The sequence below is a fragment of the Rhea pennata genome, chromosome 5 (genome assembly GCF_028389875.1).
Source record: "Rhea pennata isolate bPtePen1 chromosome 5, bPtePen1.pri, whole genome shotgun sequence".
In the NCBI taxonomy this organism is placed as follows: Eukaryota; Metazoa; Chordata; class Aves; order Rheiformes; family Rheidae; genus Rhea; species Rhea pennata.
The window spans coordinates 28,030,618-28,051,059 of NC_084667.1; the positions used below are offsets into that span (position 1 = coordinate 28,030,618).

A 20,442-nucleotide genomic window follows, 5' to 3' on the forward strand; every position below is an offset into this window, starting at 1 on the left:
CTTCACTGAAGCAAAGTATACTTTTGTAAGCTCAGAAAAGATTTAACATGAAAGGCACTTTTATGTCTTAGCTGTTACAGTTAAATATGAGGGGCATCCTACTAATCAAAGGACCCTCATTGTGGACTGCTATGTCAAGATTTAGATGAGAGAGAGACCTGCTGAATGCAGCATCATTCTTCAAGTGACAGATTTTATTGCAGATAATTCTTCACATGTTGGTGGCACTCCAAACAGAAGAAGCATTTGAATACCTGTTTCTTTCCTGTGCAGATGGGGAGAAGAAATATACAGCACTAAGAGACCAAAATTTATAAGAACATGCTGCAGAGTTATTTGTGCTGTCAAACAGAAAAATAGTGTAGTTAAACAGACCCCTATACTAATCTTCTAAGGATCTTTTACACTGTCTACAGCAATCATAGAAGATCTGCTGATCCTGTACAAACAGAAGGCCTGAGCACTCTTCACAGCAGAAATCACATATTTAATTTTGCTTGGCTTGGAAATCACAACTACTTTGCATCTGTTTTCCTCTGCTTTATGTTTTTGGTATAGGTGATACTAAGGTATATTTGTAATCTTTGATTATTTCAATATCCTTGTTAATAAATATTCCCCAGATACTTTGGGGACTAGATTTTATTTCCGCAATGCACTTGCATGTCGTTCATTTTGGCAGGAAAGGCAGTGATCCCTCAGAAGTCACCCTGCATTGTTCGTGGTGTTCGTGACTGTTCATCTGTCAGTTCCTTTTCAATACATTAATACAGAAGTCACACAGTATGTGTTAATGTAGTAATAAGAAATAGATAACAAAGCCTGAAGATCAGCAATAGCTTGGAAAGTAGAATAAAAACTTTTTTTCTGAAAAAACCTACTTTGGATATTAATTATAGTCTTCTGCCATTAAAATAAGTAGTTATTTATGGTTTGAATTTATATACATTAATTGTTAATTAGAAGTGAGTACTGAAGACTTGTACAGCTGATGATCTTAGTAGGTTTTTTGCATTAGAAGTCTTATGTAAGCACAGTGAGAATACTCAAAATATTTGTGTGAGAAGATGTAATAGATAACTTTCTAATTATCAAAAATTTGAGATACACTTTGGAAGTGTCTTATAATATTATGATGTGACAAACTCACCAGGGAATATTTTAAACAATGCAAAAGATTATAATCCCCAAATTACATTTTTTCATTTAACTAACAATCTGATTTTTCAAAATTTTCTTTGTTGTCACTCAGTTGACCAGTGCATGTGTCTGTATATAGCTTTTAGATTCATGTACCTATGCAATGCATGTGAAAACCCAACTGCACGTGTCCCTGAAGTAAAACTAGAAATAGCTAATAGATTCACTGTAAGTCACAAAAGTTTTTGCTGTGTTTCAGAGGAGAAGGTGTTCGTGAATCCTTCTGAAAGTTTTTGAATGAGTTTACTTAAATTTGTTTTTTTTTTCTGTGTGTGCAGGCTTTCATTCATTTCTACCACTGAGCTGAAGTTTTGTTTGGCAAATTGTGGTAATGGGATAATGTTAGAGTCTGTTGGGTAGTTCCTAATGTCTGCATGACACACATACCAAGAAATCATAAGATTTAGAACTTTGTGAATTCAAATTGTCTAGTATTGATGAAAGGTAAATAAAGAGTTCCTGGATTCTATTTCCAGCGCTACATTCCTCAGCAAGTTTAAAATTAACTTCTCCAAGAGATTCACCTGTGTAGATTTACATATCCAGCTTCATTTATCTCTTCAGTCAGATGCATAGGAAACAAGAACCTGATCTTCCAACCTACATTTCGAATGCAGGAACAAAAGTCTCTCCAATGAAAGGGAAGCGTCCATGCTAAAGAAGTTATTCTTAACCTCTCTGCATTTCTCCTTACTCTGCATATAAATGTACAAATACTAAGTTTCCTTACAGGACTATTGTGCAACTTATAGCTTTTAAATTAAGTGTTTTAAACATTTTTTTTGAGTTGGAGAGTTACTTATTAAGTGGATAGAACACCGTGTGTTTTCATAATTAGCAGTATGGCTTCATTACTGTCTAATACCGCAGAGCTTCATGTTCTTTTTCTTCTGTTTTTTTTTCAGGCATGAATACAAGCAAGAGTGAGACAGTGAAAGAGCATCCATTAAAACCTTCTAGAAGATCTATGCCATGCTTAGCCCAGAGCCAAACACATCCTCAGAGCCTGACCAAACATTCATCATTTCTGCAGCCAAACCGTGTGCAGCTGCAACCTCGGCCTCAGCCTCTAAGCGCGGGGACATCTACAGCTACAGTGGATGTAGTGTCGGGGCGAGGTAGGAGGCTGTTCTCTTTCAGGGGCTTGTTCCAGCTCTAGGGCTGGAAGGGATCTTCAGGAACATTATTGACAGTCCTGTGGTATTTTAGATATAATTTAATAGCATCTTTTATTAAATTACAGGGTCATCTGATAAGCTTTAACTTGTTTAGCTATCTACAGCTTTTTGGAAAGAAGATTATAGATGCAGACAAGAGCTAGAAGAACCATGGCACTGAGTTCTCCAGTTTAACTTCTGTAATGTTTGAAGTGAGGCTTAAACGACTTTCATTTTATTTTTTTTTTTTTTGCATTACCAACTTATTTCCTTCTCGTTGAAAACAAAACAAGAAAATACTCATATATGCTGGAGAAGAGTGTGAAGGTTTCTGTAATCTAACCAAGAGCAGACAGAAAAAATAAACATTGGGAATTCTGTAACACCTGACTTTTAAGTCTGAAATGTAGGAGCAGACTGGTTCATGTATGAGTGCCAGAAACAGGGAATAGTGGTGTGGAGAGAATGAGAGAAAAGAGAGAAAATCCCTATGAATTTTAACTCATGTTGGACAAAGGAACTACTTCTGTTTTAGGATTTATATTTTAGCAGACTGATCATGAGTTAACACATAGCCTGGCCTATGTGTGAGCCTGGTCTTCTGTGTGTCCCCTGTTTCCAACTATGGCCACCCACTGTTATAAACTCTTTATGAACATTTATAAGCTTAATTAAGTTGACTGGCTTCTACTATTAAATTTTGAGAAGTCTTACTTTATTTCACTGAATTGAACTTCTCTCTTTTCAAAAGTATATCTTTTTCTTTTTTTAATACATGTCTATATTAAAAGGAATATTGTGTTTATTTCAGCTAAAGTGATGGAGACTTTGGAAAACAACTTGCTCAAACTGTCTAATACGGAATACAGCGATCCATTTTTAGGTAAGTTTATACCTGAACTGGAATAATAGTAAATCAGTGATACTTCAATTACATTTGCAGTCTTTAACAAGCCTATACTTATCCTGAGCTTCTAAGGTTTTTGGAAGAAGAGAATGTTACTTGAGAAAAAAATGCTCTCATATTTTAAAGGAGAAATTTAATAAAATTTTCTAATACCGTTTCACCTTTTAGAATTATACTGAATAGGGGCAATGTAGAAAAGTAGCTTCTCTTTTTCTTTTGACAATTTTCCAAATTTTTCAAGTTTAAAATTTCTGAGTTTTAAGAAGTGGAGACATTAGTTTCCAAAATCTGACATATAGATGTTTCAGTTGTTTTTTGGTGGTCCTTTCAAGTCCGTCTAAGTATTGTGATATTTTTCATACATTCGATAAAACTTTTTTCCATGGCAGCCATTCATCATACTGTCACTCAGAAGTGTATATTGAGAATTCCTTTGCAAATCTTTTTTCCTATATTCTGATGTAGTTCAGTAGTGTCATGTCTGTAGTTGTTGTTGTTATTATGGATAAAAGCAATGCTACTTTTACTTTAGATATTTATGTAAATAAGCCATTCCATTTTGGGAAAAAAAAAACAGGAAAAATAGTTATTATTTGTCCATTCATTGGGGCATATTTGTCCAAGCATCCATGCCGTTTTGATACTTACATTAAGGCCAAAGAAAGTAGGAAAAAATTTATTCTTACAATAATACTATTGTTACAACTGCAAAATGAGTCTGTGTGTATATATTAAAGTAGTAATTTGCAGGTTGCAAAATGAATTTCAGAATTCCCTCTACATGTATTTACTAGTCTGAAGCACATACAGGTTATGGTGTATCTTGCACAGCTACTGTGAAAAATCCTTTTGCTCACAGTCAACATACTATCTAACTAAAAGTGGCATCTTCATGCTTCTGAAAGAAAGAAATCTGCTGTCAGACAGCTGTTTCTGCTGCCCTCTCAAAGGCTTTAGCATTGATTTTTCTTGCCGCCCAAAACATATGAAGGAAAGGAGGCTCTTCAGGTCACCTAAAGAAGCGGCTACTGGAAACCTAAGTAAAATTGATATTTTCTTCCAAAATAAAACCAAAATGTTCCAAAATCATGATTCAGATTAAAAATTTGGCATAAGAAAATTATGTTTCTGAATTAGATGCACTGAAAGCTACTGCAGTCTTTTAATGTAATTTGTTTTGTTGCATATGTAAGCATGGACACTCGAAGATTTCACTGTTACAATTTGTTTCAGAATTTCCTTTTTTTACTAGTTGCTCACATATTCATACTATTGCTTATTATGCACTGGTTTTTGTTCAGGTCACTTAGTTTTCACCTGGAAAGAAACATGGAGGGCTCAGAGATCAGGGGGAAAATAGGTTCAGTCTCATCTGCTCAAAATTTTATTAAGCTTTGCTGTGGATATTTTTCTCTTCTGACTACAGCTCTGCTCTCTGAAGAGACAGAAAAAAATATTTAAGTGGTAGTCCTTTGCTATCTTGACTTATTTAGATTGCAAAAGGTTGAGGAGTGAACACAAATAGCCTAATCAACTGGTCTTGAGGGATCAGTGAAAAGCTAGTAAGTAGAGGTCCTGAGCAAGGGGGACAGGCTGACAAACCCAGACCAGCCTTGAAAGAACTTAAATAGCACATCTTGATTATAATGTGTATATATATAATATATGATGTGATATGGCCAAATATCAGAAACCCCCCCCCACACACACCTTTTCAATATAGTGAGTTTTCCAAGCATTTTGCACCCGCCTGTGTTAATGAGAATATTCAGCATTAATTTGCTTGTGTTAATTGAATAAATCCTAAACTAGATGAGTGAAATCAATGAAGTTATTCTCTATTTACTGAAGTGTGATTGATTTAAGATGATCAGCTAAAAGCAAGAAAGAAAACAGTATTTATAAATAAGTCCCAAAAATCAATAGTAAGAATTACTTTAGGTAAAAATAAGCATTATCAATTAAGTTCACCAAGAGAAATTAGAGAAAAGCAAAGAGATTTAAAAAGAGATCATCATTCTGTAAATTGTTCTCATTTGAGGATCCTGTCTATGAAGGTAAGAATTTATGTACAAGACTGAAGGTTTCATTTTTCTCCTCAAAAGCAGAAGGTAATATTGCTGCTTAAACTTTGCCCAGCAAAAAGTAAGAGTGATGCAGCATTATTACGTGCTTTAGTCAGTACTCTGAGTTTGCAAAATAGGCTGATAAGTGGGTATCATCATCTTAGTGAGCTGCTTCAAACTGCTCTCTGGAGAATGTTAAAGAATGCTAAATTAAGGAAATGTGGTAAAATTTTAATTAGGTTGTATCATAGAAGTATATACAAAATAGGCCAAATGGCTTTCTCCTCTTTCAGAATTGTAGGTGTCCATGGACAGTCCTAGCTTCTTGTGAGAAGGGGATTAATAGGCATCAGATAAAAGACTTGATTTCAGAGAGAAGGTTCTGTTTTCAGCTGATGAGTAGATGAGGCCATAAATATATTGGACTTATTTAGTCAGTAGTGTCAATGGATTTAAAAAGGTAAGCAGATTATGTTTTACACCTTTATTACTGCTAACACAGACAAATGGAATCAAGAATATTACAGATATATTTTATTTTTCCTCCCTCAGTTCTAGGTGGCAAGTAGTGTTTTTAGTTTGAGGCACCAGTAAGGTAAAGCCAGTAGTCACTGAGCTTTTACAGGCTACAAGCTCTACAGGCTTTGAAACCCCTGACAGACTTTAAAATCCCCAGAATGCTCAGTGCTTAGCCAAAGCTTAGTGGAAATTCCCATGCAATGAAAGCTATGATCAGCTATGATCAGGGTTTTCAGATCTTACAGAGATGGAAAGCATCTCTTGTTTAATTGCTTGAGTCTGCACACTAGACAAAATGTTAGTCATTACATTCCTAACACAGTGGTTGTAGAATTTACTATGTTGGCCAGAACAAAATCATACTATTACTTCTTCATTGAATATGTATTTTTTCTCCCTAGATCTTTGCAAGAGTAAAAAGTTCCTGTTGTCGACTTATTTAAGATATCGGCCTTATATAGATAAGATATCAGTAATAACCCCCTTTTCTAGCAAGAAACAGTTGTTTCTTGTTGTAACTGAGATCACCAATCTCCTGTAAATGCATGGTGCAGGTGGAAAAGAACTGTGTAAGATACAAAGGCTCTACATCTATAAAACTGGGAAACACTGTTTTACTGAATAGCCTGATTTTTTTCTCAAATTGTAGCTTGGGTTTAGGAGTAGGAATAGAAGGACAGTAGCAGTATCTGGACTGATACGTGACGTGTTTTCCACTTGGTAGGTCATTTTCTGTTGTTTAAATTACTGTCATTAATGTTGCCATGTTTGACTTTCTCCTTTTATGCTCACTTTCAAAGACTGTGAGCCAGATTTACAAAGGGATTTCTTAATAAGACATAGATTAATGCCATTAAAAATCCAGTTTATCACATATCTTGGTAGGGCATCAAGCTTTTTAGAAGATAGGCCATTTTAAAAATCCAAGTAGACTAGGAGAAAGAATGAATGCTCAGTCTAACCTAAAAGTCCAATTTACTTATTTTAACCAAAAGAAAAACAAACAAAAAAAAAACCCCACATCTGGTAGCATTTTGTATGACATGAGAAGTGATGGCAGACTGTCTCTCCACTGTATCAAAATGCACAAAACTAAGACAGGCTGAAATGTTTCACTTCAAAAAAGATGTCAAAAATAAACAATGGGTAAATATAAACAATATTGATTGGCATTCAGTACTTAGGTGTAAGGAATACCTAAGTTTAAGTTATTTGGCAGTTTTTGTCAGTTGCCTCATTAGCAAATGAAACAATGCTAATTCATTTGTTCTTTTTTCAACTCTAGCTTTTCTGAATTAGGTCAATCATGCGGATTTTATACATAGTAATTGGCATTTTCCTTGGCATAATATTAGATCCTTCCTTGATAGGAGTTTAATAATGAATGATGCAGTACCAATTTTACCATAATGGTGACCTCCTATTATGAATACATTCTGTATCCAGATATTACAAAGTTTGTATATTAGAAATTCCCTGTTTTATATGCCATACTGCAATGTAGTGAACTGAGAAGTGAGCAACTGAGTCAAAATCAGCAGTGAAACAAAGTATCGTAATAACTGCATGCTAAATTATTTTTTAGTGCTTGAATACACAGAGGTACTTGTCACCACAGTTTGATTTAGGTGGGTTAGTATGGTAAACTGGTAAAAACTAAGGTGAACAGAATAACCACAATCTTAAAATGAATGGAGAGACTGGAAGATCATGGAGTATATGACTCGAGAAAGCTGTGTTCAGTTTCTGCTTCATCAGAAATGTAGTGTTGCGTTGTGAGATGACTGAAAAGCCACATTAGGCCAGTTTACACTACACACAGCTTCTGACAGAACTGTGGACCTCCCATCCAAGAGCTGGTTCATGCCTAGAGAGTTGGCCACATGGTTGAAGAGGCAATGTAATGAGCCGTTAGGAACAGAGAGCTCATCTTCTGCAAGCTTAGTATTGAGATTCGTAAGATATAAGTACTTCAGGCATTTAATCTGCCTGTACCCATTCTGCAGACCATCTTACCTCTTCCAAATGGTGAGGAAACCATATTCACGAACCATTCTCCATAATGGCTACCATTGTGCAAAAGCCCAGTGAGAAACTGTACACTAAGAAAAGATAGACTACATTTACTGATTACAGCAGTGTTTAATATGTAAGTACACATGTTGTACAGGCTGCTGAAAAACTTAGGCTTGAGACCTTCTATGTTACATATACAATATAGTAGCCTGGTGGCATAGCAGAATAAAGCAAAATCAGTGATAATGCAATTTTTCTAGGTGTCTATTATTACCTTTCTCCAGGTTATCTGTCATTTCTAGGATTAAAATTAGGGCAATAAGGGATTAACTTCTTGAGCTATAATCTCATTCTGAATAAGCCTACAAAGTCTAACCCTAAATATGTAAAGTATAAGGATTGAGCAAGAATCATGCTACCTAGATTTGTGAAATAACAATTATTTAGAAACAATTTTATTATTAATTTTCTTTTCCATATCTATGCCATGTTTAAAATGAAAAACATTTACTATCCTACATTATCCTACAGTTATCTAGAATTTAATATTAGATTTTGTGTTATGGAGAAAGTGGGACAAGTGTTTTTTTATGTTGTAATAATCATAAAATTGAAATGCATTCTCGGCCCTTCAGGAAAGTATGGTAGATAGGTAGCCAAGCAGTTAAGAAGACACAGAGATGAAGAGGCTAAGTATGGAGCTAGAAATTGATTTCTAAAATAACTGCTTCTTTATTCTTAGCTAAAAAATCCCAGAAATGAAAGTTTCTTCAACGCCTTATCCTATAAGCACACTCAGGGCAAATTTTACTCTGGCTCATTGAGCGTAATAAAAATATATGTGGGAAGGGGTAGGTACCTTTTGTGAGGTGTGAAGGCTGAGGTTACTTTTCATGCTTCTGTGTTACAGGATGGTAAAACAAAGCACCTACTGAGTTTTCCAACAGTTCTGATGAATAGATCTGTTATGCTCTTGATTAATTCTTGAATTTTTTATAAATCACTTCTGGAGTGTGGATCCACATTACCAATATACATTATGTTACATGTGAGTTCAGGGATGCTAACCATTATGTGGGTACACCTGCTATAATTATGTATCTAATTAAAGAGAAATCCATGACTTTCTGAATTGAATAGCAGGATTTCGATTAACTTCAGTGAAATATGATTTGGTGTCAACATCTAGAATAAGAAAATTTCACCCTTTTCTCTAAATTAATAGCTAAACTTTATTTAAAATTCAGCCTTTTTCTCTTTTTTCTGTCTTTTCTTTGTAGTAGAGAAAGTTAAACAGTTTAATACAAAAACTTTCCTTTTGTTGATAGAGAATTAAGAGTAGCTGCAGTCATAATAACATAGTGATTTTAATTTCTGTCATAGGCTATTTGGGGCTTACAAATTGTATATTTGTATATATGTAATGATTTTTGGAATCAGACTTGTTATATGACTGTTCAAAAAGCTTTTCACTACCAAATGAGTCTTAATTAGCACAATTAAATGATAACTTAAATTCATCAGCAAGATATGTTACTGGATATGCTAACTGTTGAAAAATTCATTGTAGTTACTTTGTACATTATTTATTTTCTTACTTGTATTCAGTTCTGTAAACATATGTTCTTTTAAATGTAAGATATTGTAGGATCAATATTTAAACCTTTCTCCTTTTGTGTGTACTCTGAAACTTGCATAATGAGCTTGTATAAAGGGTCGTGCACAACTTGTTTGCTATAGCAATAATATTTTACCTGAACAGTCTAGAACAAAAGAGTTTTCTCTCTAGGAAGTCAAAAACAAAAGAGAAGGGTTATGGATGGAGGCAGATATCCTTGGTGTCACTTTGAGTACATCGACATGAGCATACACTATCCTCCCTGTCCTCCTGCTTGCAATATGAAAATGATACTGACTGCAGAGACTTTTTTTTTCTTCTTTACAAATAATACCAATTTTCTTATTTACATTTTTTTGAACGTCTTTTAAGGCTTTGATGAGAATTTTTCAGGTACCTCTAAAATTGTCATAGATTTGTCATTTACTGTAATGTTACTATAGGAGAGTTGGTTCTTTTAGCCAGAAATTTTTCCACCAGAGCTGAAATTGTTTTACAATTTTTATTTGATCCCATGGAAAAGAAGAAACAGAAAAATATTTGCACAAACAAGAATTACAGACTTTGCTAACTTTACCGGATTTCACATTGACTGAAGATTTTTTGAACATTAGTTGCCAGGGAAGGCATGATGGGAAATGAAAAATGAAGGCAATAACAATTCTCTCACAGCGTAGAAGGAAAGGACTTGAAGGAGCAAAGGTTTTTTTCATAGTATTTTGAGTATTAGATATACTCATCATGTCAAATTCAGGCAAAACTTCCCTCATAAAATTAGACTTTTCTTATGTAAGTCTTCCTTTGAACTCAGATAGCCTATCTAGATGCAGGATCTAAGGTTTCATATGCCTTTCTCTTCTTTTCATTTTAATGGTTTCTATTCCAAGGTCATGATCTTCAGTAAAAGCTTAACAGCTCATCACATCTGGGAGTGAGTCAAATCTACACGGTGGCTTAAGTATCCTGTTTCCTACCTTGTATACCTACTATTTGAAACCTTCTTCACAGTCTTTTTACTACATTCATTTTTATTGACCATATCTTAGATTAAAACCCATATATTAGATTAAAACATTGTTTGAAATAAAATCCCTGAGGTAGAATCTTTATCAATGAAAATTGGTTATTTTATACATCAAAAATATACACTTTATACATTAAAAAATCCCTTCACAGATTTATTGAGGTTTATATCAATACCAAAATTTACTGAGGGCTCATTTTGTGTAATTAATTACTATGCAAGTGACTAAATGTCTGAAAAAATAAATCTCCATAAATGTTCCAGTTTAATATTCCATATCAGTAATTTATAGGCTACATGATGATTTTGGTTATTTTTTTCTGTAATATGTACAGTGTAGAATTTAGTTGAACAACTTAATGAAAAATACTGTGTTATTACATATGAGCCTTTATGAATATAAAATTTAGGAATAAAAGTTACTCTGATTTTTTTTCACATGTTCATGTGAAAGCTGAGATGAGAACTTGGCTGCGGAATTGCAGGGAAGTTTTATGCATGGGTTTGTATTTGCAATTTGCCCAAGATATAATTGTGTGGGAATAATTATTCCATTTTTCATCTTTAAAATGTTTTTTTCAAAACTAATTGCTTTCCAACATGCATTAGAAATTACACATAATAATAGTCTGGTTTGCTCTAGCACTTGTATAATTTTACGTGTTCCACTGTTGCACAGATATTACCCTTCATTTTATTTCTGTTGGGCATGTGTAGCAAGTATTGTCATAATTTTTTAGATGGAGAATGTGCACAGAAATTAACTGTCTGAAAGAAATTTTCCCTCCTGAGAGAGGATATAGAGTGATGCAGAGACTTACTGTAGTCCCTCTAACTTGCCTGCAGTGATGATGCGGAAAGAAACATGACTAAGAGCGAATCTTAGCAAGCTTTGGGGAAAGTCTTCCATCACTTGCAGCTATCTTAGGGTATGCAGATATTTTTTAACACTTTTATTGAGTAATTAAAAACAAATCCAGTGAAGAGTAAAGCACTTACTTCATGGCATCAACTATCTTCTACCACCATCAGGTACGCTTATTAAAATGAGTCCTCTGAATTGGTCAGTGCAATACCTTCTTAGGCTAGTTTTGGAACGTTGTCTAATAATGGGCAGTGGGTGCTCAGGGGAATCAGGCATTTAGATTGGTTAAGTTTAAAACAAGAGACCTTATTCTATCTCCAGGATGCACCTGTCTGTCTGATAACATTTTGAGTCTCAACTGTGAATCGAGTACAAAAGCATTTGAATATTTGCTTTATATCAATCACTTTTTTTTTTTGTTTACTAATGTGAAGAAGATTGTGGGCCTTTATTGCTAGCTAGTAATAGAAAAAAGTTTCTGTAGGCTTTCTACAAAAAGAAAGTTGCTTCTAGTTTGAGACGAGCATGATATTATTTCAAATAAGAAGCTTTTGCAGGAAAAGATAAAATAAAAGTCACTGAAAAGTGGATATTTATAAGGAGTATTCAACATCAACCATAGCTGTAACATTACTTTTATTTTCTCTCTGTAATAACCTAAAATGAGCTTACCGTTTTGTTACATTTTTCCTTCAGATACAGGAAAGGACAAATACACATACACAGATGATTCAGAACATGGGAATTATGATACTCGGACAGATCAATCACTGCTTATTCAAAACAAGCTTATCAGACAGAAAACGGAACCTCGAACTAAATCATCTTTAAAGGTAATGGTTGCAGAACTTTATTAAATTATATCAGTTGTCACATGTGTAAATAATTTAAAATTTGAGTTTTTTTGAAAGGGCTTAATTAGGTTACAGCTTAAGTAGGTGTTTCATGGAAAGAATTTTAGGAGGCTCCCATCTGATAATTTGACCCACAGAAGCAGTGAATGGAATTCTCTCTAGCAAAAGGGACCAAAAGTTGTATAAAATGAAGGGTTACAAGAAGAGTGATCTAAAGTGTAGAATTCTTTTTCTGAGGAAAATACAAATGATATATGGACCCATTGAATGAAAGATAAAAATCACCCAAGTATAGGAGAGTGTAGGAATACTTTCAGGAAACTCAAAGTGCCAGAAAAACCACCTAACTATATAAAAACAGTACTCCTCTTGCTTAGTAATTCACCAAGCACAGTATTTATCATAGTGCTTTTTCTACAACTATTCATCCATTGCAATGGCAAAGAATTATGACTGATTTTTAATACAGTACATGTATTTTTTGTTGTTGTTCCCACTCTAGACTGCAAGATCTTTAATTCTCCTTTCCGTTAAGTGTAATTGCTTGTTAACATATGACATACGACTTAATCTCAGGAGATTCTCCATTCTTTTCTTCTTCAAACCTTAGAAGTATTGAACTCTTCTGTACAATTTTTACTGATGCTTTCCTAGTCTTTTTTTTTTTTATCTAAAAGCATGCATAATACTGTGTTACAGATGTAGAATTGCCTAGATTAGTGTTGTGTGTTCGACATGCTCTGTACTCTGCAATACACTGTTAGAGTTCTGACATCCATTATGCTTTTGGTGTTATGTGATTTTAGCATTAAATTCATGTTTCACAAAAATCTTGTTTTCCCAATCATACTGTATCGTCATTACTACAGGATTCTGAAACACAGGTAGCAGGCTGGTAGGATCTATGAGACAACTACATTTCATGGCATACCTTTAGAAAAAAAAATTTATAATAATATCTATCTGATAGCTTTTAGATAGTTTTATAAAGAATGATATTTATAGATGGTAATTCCTTAAGCATTTATGGCATGAAAATAAGATTTCTGTAATCATAAAACAGGATTATATTTTAATCTAAACTACTGCAATGAGAACTTCTTGTATTATTGGGGGGGGGATTGTCTGTTTTTGCAAGGCCAGGTGAAGTAAGAAGGAAGTATTAATGGCTGTTCTTGTTTGATTTTGTTTATTACTTAGACAAAGTCATTTATGCTAAATGTGGTCTAAAGGAAAAACTAATGCAGAATCTACAAGATTTAAGATCTATTATAGAGATTTTAAATTTATTTTAGTAACAACAGGGGAGCTACAGTAGAGAATAATGACAGATAAATAAGACATTTCATTTTGCTAAAGCAAAATAATTTTTATATTTTTGTATAAAATATAAAATGACCACTAATTGTGCTTCCTACAGACCTGTGTTCAGGACAGATACAAAGTTTATAGGCTGCTAGTAAGTTAAAAGGGAGCCTTATGTTCATATTAATTTTAAACAAAAATACACTTTCCATGTCTCAAACTTCGTATGGTCTACTGAACAAAGAAGAGGTAAAAACAGTCTTTAGAAGCAGCATCTGGCTTTCAGCCTTGACAGTTCCTTTTATCACAGTAATTACTTTGGAAACTTGCTTCTGCATACAGGCTCTTTTTATACTGTTTTTGTAAGTAAGGCAACCAAGTATGACTCTCCTTGGGTTTACTGGTTGCCTGCTTCCACAGGAAAAGGGCAGAAGAGATTTAAATTAGTCCTAAATTAGAAAAGAAGGGATATTACTCTGTTATTGAATAAGTCTTTCTGACAATTTCTTTATGAAACTTTTGCCCTAAACTGGTATAAAACTAGCAAAAGGAGACTTCTGATTCTTTGAGATTGTCGAAACTTACAGTGGAAAGTAGAGAAAACAGTTCTACAGCTTTACAACTGGTAAGTACTCTCATATATTTGTAGAATAAACTGATCTGGCTTTACAAAGTCTCTGTAGTTTGACCGGAGAATGAAAATCAGAAACAGTTCTTTGACAAACTGCTCAAGGATAGAAGTGCATTCTTCTTCTCTGCATATTAACAATTTTAGTTTAGGCTTGTTTTCAAAGTCTTGTTTTACAGCTGAGATTCTCAGGAACAAATTACTAAAACAATTACTTGCAATTAATGATTTAGTGATATTATTATCTCTCTCAGTGATGAGCTACCTGAATAATTCAGCAATAAAGAACTTTTCTTCGTGTCAGCAAGACAATTGATACGTGTTTTGTTCAGGAACTGTCTATTATTTCAGGTTGCCGATGTACATTGCTGGAGTTGTGAAATTTTAGAAACATCAGATTATTTTGGTGTATCATGTGGATGCCAATATTCTTCTGGATATTCATCCTTTTTTCCCACTGGTTTCATTGTTCATAAGGGATAACTCATATTCCACTTTAGTGTAGGCTCGTGTTATTTCAGTATCCACAGATTTTATATTGACAATTTATGAGTTGTTCATATGCATTAAAAAGCTGTCTTCATTATCCATCTCTCGTCTTTTCAACGTCAATCAGTACTGAGATTGTGTAGAAGGTATCTTGCGTTGTATGACTGCGTGTGTGTGTGTGTGTGTGTGTGATTGTGTCAAGGAATCTCATACACAGGAACCATACCAACAAGTAGCTGCTGAGCAAAATTTTGCAGTGGTAAAGTGGTATATAATGGCAAGTGGTATCTAATACTGGAAATGAAATGTAGAAAATGAGAAGGTCACTGAGCAGAATGTTGATATTTGGAATGTTCTAATTTCACCAAGAAAGGAAAGCAGACTAAATAGACTTTATCACTTGAATGGAAGCAACATATGTCCAGAAAAATAGTGAAGTCAATAGCAATGAATCCTCTCCTCTGTAGCAATTATTTTTGCAGACATAGTGGCAAGATAGGAAGAATATGTGAGAAATACCACTTCCTTTTCCTTTCATTTACTATGTTTGTGTTATTCTCTTCCGTTAGATTAAATTTGTATATAAGTAATCTATTGTGTTATCTGGCAAGGCAAAGGAAGGATTTCTACAGAAAATTTCACACATTCTCATTATGGTTTCAGGCACTAAAAAGAAATCCAGTGTATGTAAAAGCCAAGTTTTTTGATATCCATATAAGTCAACTATAATACTGCATGACAGAACCATCTTTGTGTTGAATAGGATCTGACACAAATTCTGTTCAAGTCTCTGGAAATTTTACATAACTTCTAAGGAATTTTAAATAAGACCTCAAATAAGCAATTGCCCAAAATAGTAAAAATTGTTTCTAATCAAGTGAACGTTGGTGAAAATTTAATTTAGATTGAACAAAATGCAGTACTTTCAGCATAGATGATTAAAGTAATTATTAAAAAATAAATTTACCATTGAAAATCTGGAATATATTGTTTAGTATTTGTATTGGATTATTTGTGACTTTGAACATGTCTATTCCTGTATCTTTTGCAAAACAGATGTTTTTCTTACAAATTTCCATATAGGTAGTTTTGAAAAATGAAATACGTTAAATGCATTAAAAGTAATAGCTGCAGAGTGAAAATGCTCTTCATTCTTGATCTTTTATTTTCCACATTTTTGTAGGAATTTCTTTTTCTGTTTATTTCCAAGCTATTCTAAGTTGCACCACTCTGTGACTGACTTCCTTAAATTTGGTTTGTGCTCTACTGTCTAATCCTGTGAATTTATCACTTATAGCATGTGCATTATTTCACTTCCTGCTCCTGTGCTAAGTGGAAGCTAGTGATGCAAGCTGAAAGAGAAGATTTGGCTATAAAAACAATTCAGTGTATCGATAAGCAGAACATGGTGTCAGTGGCAGCAATGTAGGAGAAAAAACGGAAAACAGCAAAGGGAGTCTGATAGATAAGCAGCTGTCAGCTGATGCAATTTAATAACACACAAGAAGATAATATAGGCTAATGGTTTAAAAGGAATGATAATAGATAAAATCATTACCCCCAAAATGGTCAACAAAATGGTGCAACAAAAGTTACCTTCAAAATTATGGTTCTTTTACATGTTCCATTGCATGCTTCCTGCTACAGTAACGTTATATGTGAACAGGCTTCCTTTCAAAAATTTGCATAGGATCCCCTAATCCTTCCCCTTTCCTGAAGTAAATATATTTGTCATTTGTACAGCTTTTCAATAATGGGGAAATACACTGTGACTCTGAATAGAGAGAAGATAGAAAAAAAATTCCTAAATGAAGAAGCTAAGCTAATGACTAATTCTTCAGTTAGCTCCTAAAAAGTTAAGCTACAAATCTATTAGGAATGTCAGATATTTCTGGAATCTTCCTCTGTGTTCAGAGAACAACAGAAGTGCTACATAGGACAACGCAGCATGTACAAAAGCACATTAGTGTAACTAATTATGGCAGCCTGTTAACCAAACTGTGTTGCTTCTCATGCCTGAGATAGTATGGATATGTTTGCATATGCAAATTTTTCCCCAATTCTTTCTTCAAAATTATGATGCTCATGGTTATTCACAAGTGGAAAAAAAGTAATGGACACTTAAAATCAATCAACGTATTTTTTTTTTTCAATTAAGTAATTGGAAGAAGGAATATAGTAGATCTATTTCTGGCCTATCCATTTGAAAACCCTCTTCAAACACACAAAAAAAAGACTGCTAACTTAGTAATGTACTTAGAAAATTTTTCGGAAGGCACATTTTGCAGAACACTTAAGCAGAGGATGATTTTAAAAATGTTAAAAATGAGTCTAGTACTGCTTCGATTAAACACATTGCTATAGCCTAAAATCTTTAAAAATATCTTTAGAGCTAATTCCATGTAACTTAAGAAGTGTGTATTCTCATAAGGTCCTGGGTTCGATTTCAAACATCCTGAAACAAAGCAAGCATTAATTGGGAATCTCACTTCTGTTCCTAGAAATAAGGCTATTGCAATTAACATCAGAAGCTTATTTATTTCCAGAAAATGCTTAAAGCCAGAAGTTGAGTCATACAGCCTGAATGTAGATGATAATCCTTGAAATGGTGGCATTCTTCAAGTAGAATATTATTGAAGTCACTAATACAAAACTCATACCAACAGCATTAGGGAAAACTAGTGATCACAATAAAACAGATGGTTTTCATCAGTCAGCCAGGAATCAGTATCATTTTACTTGATACTATCTTATGAATTTTTAAGAGCAGTAGTAAAGTATATTAGTAGAAAATTGTAGGAGAAATTACCATTTTAACTACAGTTAGAATTTGTAAACTAATCTGGGGTTAGGTTTAGCTCAGTTGGTTAGAGCATGGTGCTAATAATGCCGGGGTCGCGGGTTCGATCCCTGTACAGGCCACTCGCTTGAGGGTTGGACTGGATGATCTCCAGAAGGTCCCTTCCAACCTTACCAATTCTATGATTCTATTCATTTAGATTTTGTGGGTTTTGGTACATTACCAAAGAAGTTCATATGTCGAGCTTTACCTCTGTCAGGATTCGTGTCCTACTTCCTCAAATTGTTTCCATGACTACTTCAGTCTTGCACATGATTTAATAGTCCTGAACAAATCCATTATTATCTCTAAAACATCTCTTAAAAATCAACCTATTTGGAAGATAGTAAGAGATACAGAAAAACTATTTTTCCTTTTCTGACCTCGTGTAAGCTTCATTTCTCCCCACACATTCATCCATTTCAACCTGAATTTTCCATGCAAGCCTACAGAGTATGCTGTAGGAACTTCCACAGAAACCTATCCATTTGGGCTATAAGATTTCATGCCAATGAATATTATGATAGTACTTACAAAAAGGAGAATTTTATGTCAGCAGTCGGTCACTGGACATACATATCTCTTTTCCCTGAGAAAGCAAATACATTTTAAAGTCCATCTTACTTGCTTTTTTTTCTTCCTCAAATATTTTCTGATTCTACAGCTTTTCCCTACATCCTTGTCTTTTTTTAAAAAGAAAGAAAGAAAGAAAAAGCTACTGACAAAGTGCTGCTAAGATAAAATACTGACATAATGTGTTCGTGCTGCTTTGTGTATGTTGGAGACATTGAAATAGTACTCATAAAATCATGAAATGGATTATTCTCAGCCAGGTTTCTACAGGGATGTCTCCTCTTAAAAGATAAATTTGAAGGGCTATTAACAATGACTGTTTACTTGTACATTAATTATATCTAATTAATATTGATTGATATATGCTGAAAGGTACTAATTCATCACAAAGTCACTCTGCTACAATTTGGATAGTACATTTTGCGAATACTTGATAAATAGGTTAGATTTTCTTGTGATAGTGAAATCAGGTGGTGAGTGTCTAAATTGTGTTTCTAGTAAAACTCTCAATCCTCAGCATTTGAAGTTTGATCTTAAGCATAGATTATAGATGAGATGTAATGATAATGCTACAGAATTAAAGGAAAAAATGTCTTCAACATTTATGATTAAAGCAAGAAAATCTGTTAACCTGAGTTGTATTACATTCCTAATGTGTATTCTGCACATTATCTGTGCGTTTTACTAGACAAATTAAGTGCTCTTTTGCCACATTGACTCCAATGGGAATTTTGTCAGTTACTTTCCATGGCCCTCTCTTATGTGGGAGTTGTATTTCTGATCCATTGACTGTTATAATGTATTATCTGGAGATGCTTTAAGTGTGCTTGACTGCTGACAAACTACCAGGACTTAAATGTCAGTATTAATCTCAAAGAAGGTTGTGTCCTGAACTCATAGGCAGAACCATGTAAGTGGTCCCTGTACAAACAGGCGCTAGCAAGCCCCATGGTAGCAGGAACTGCCCTAACAAGAAACCTTCCCCCTCTCCTTTCCTCCCTTTTTCTCCTCTCCTCCTTCATTTACCTGGCAAAAAAACCCTCAGAACATTTGAATAAGTTTTTTTTTAATATGTTGCTTCATTAGTGGTAACAGTCTACCAAAATGATTTTTCTTTAACAAGTTTAGCTGTCAGAGAGTTCACAAGCTGTCATTTTGAGCATATTTTTTCTAAGGGAAGAAATAAATTTTGTTCTAAATATCATCACTTTGAAATAAAAAGATTTTGGTGAGAGAAACTTAAAAAATTTTGAGTGCAAACTGTCACAGAAAGATTTTGAGCCCCAATTGTGAGCATCCATCTACCTTTTTGATAACGCGTACTAGTCTGTTAGTATGTTTACGTTCCTTTAAAAAATTTTACAAGTCTAAATCCAAATTACACCACCTACCTGACAGAAAGTTGTACTTCATCCTGTCTACTGTGGAAGCAAAATGAACGTATTGTTCTGTGGGGGCTCAGTGCTTGGGCACCGTATCATTCAGCACGTATGTTAGTGAAAGTTCCCATTGCAGGTTATTGCTGAGAACACTGATATATATATGTAGTAACTTGCTTCCTTATATTTTTTGTAAGAAGTAAGCCATAGTCCTTGAAGTCAGAAATTCAAACGCAGATAATTCCCTTCCTGAGCTGCACTCCAGTGGAAATATTGTGTCTCCCAGTACCTTTGGGTCAGAATAAGCAGGCTGAACTTAGAGAGAATTGCAGGACGGTGTTTGTATGCTGCCAGCTTAAAACTCTTAATTGTGATTTTATTCATGTGTCATTTGCAACTATTGACTGGGATGTACATAGAGGAAACTATGTTTTAGGTCCGTTCTAAAGCAATTTACAAAGTGCATCAGCAGGAAACTAACAGATCATGCTATAATAACTACTAACAGATGATGTTACCAGCTACTGTGTGTATGTGTACATATGTATAAAATATGTAGAATTCTTACTCATCTCATTGTCATCAAATTTCAGGCTACTATGAAGCAAATCATAAAATATAATTACTAAAGGTCTTATTTCTTTTACTTAACATTTATACATTAGAAAATGCTAGTAAAATTAATATACATAAACAAATTACACATTTTTTTCACATCAGAGTTGAATTACTGGGTGTTGATAGTAAGTTAGAGTAAATTAATGTATTTATTACATTATTTATGTATTTATTAAATAAATACATGTAGAATCTAATAATAAAGCTTTTTCTAGGCTAAATTTCACACTGAAATGATTAGAATTTTCACCTAACTAAAAGTTTCTGGGTCACTGTTCAAAGCAGAGTCAATAATGAGAAGTATAATGATAATTTAAGACTGATCAGGTGCCCTTTTTTTATTAATCACGATAGAGAAAATAACACAAGAAGAATACAAGCAGCT

The 20,442-nt window shown here is 33.9% G+C and overlaps 1 protein-coding gene across 1 annotated transcript in view; it reads left to right on the forward strand.

The window, feature by feature from the left end:
- The first annotated feature begins 2,228 nt into the window (after positions 1-2,228).
- Positions 2,229-20,442, forward strand: part of ANO3 (anoctamin 3) — an 84,922-nt gene continuing 66,708 nt past the window's right edge. Inside the window, exons 1-3 of the mRNA XM_062576686.1 lie at positions 2,229-2,318; positions 3,169-3,240; positions 12,069-12,205. Coding sequence (XP_062432670.1) covers positions 3,177-3,240; positions 12,069-12,205 — 201 coding nt within the window. The 5' untranslated portion in view covers positions 2,229-2,318; positions 3,169-3,176. The remainder of the gene's footprint in view (positions 2,319-3,168; positions 3,241-12,068; positions 12,206-20,442) is intronic.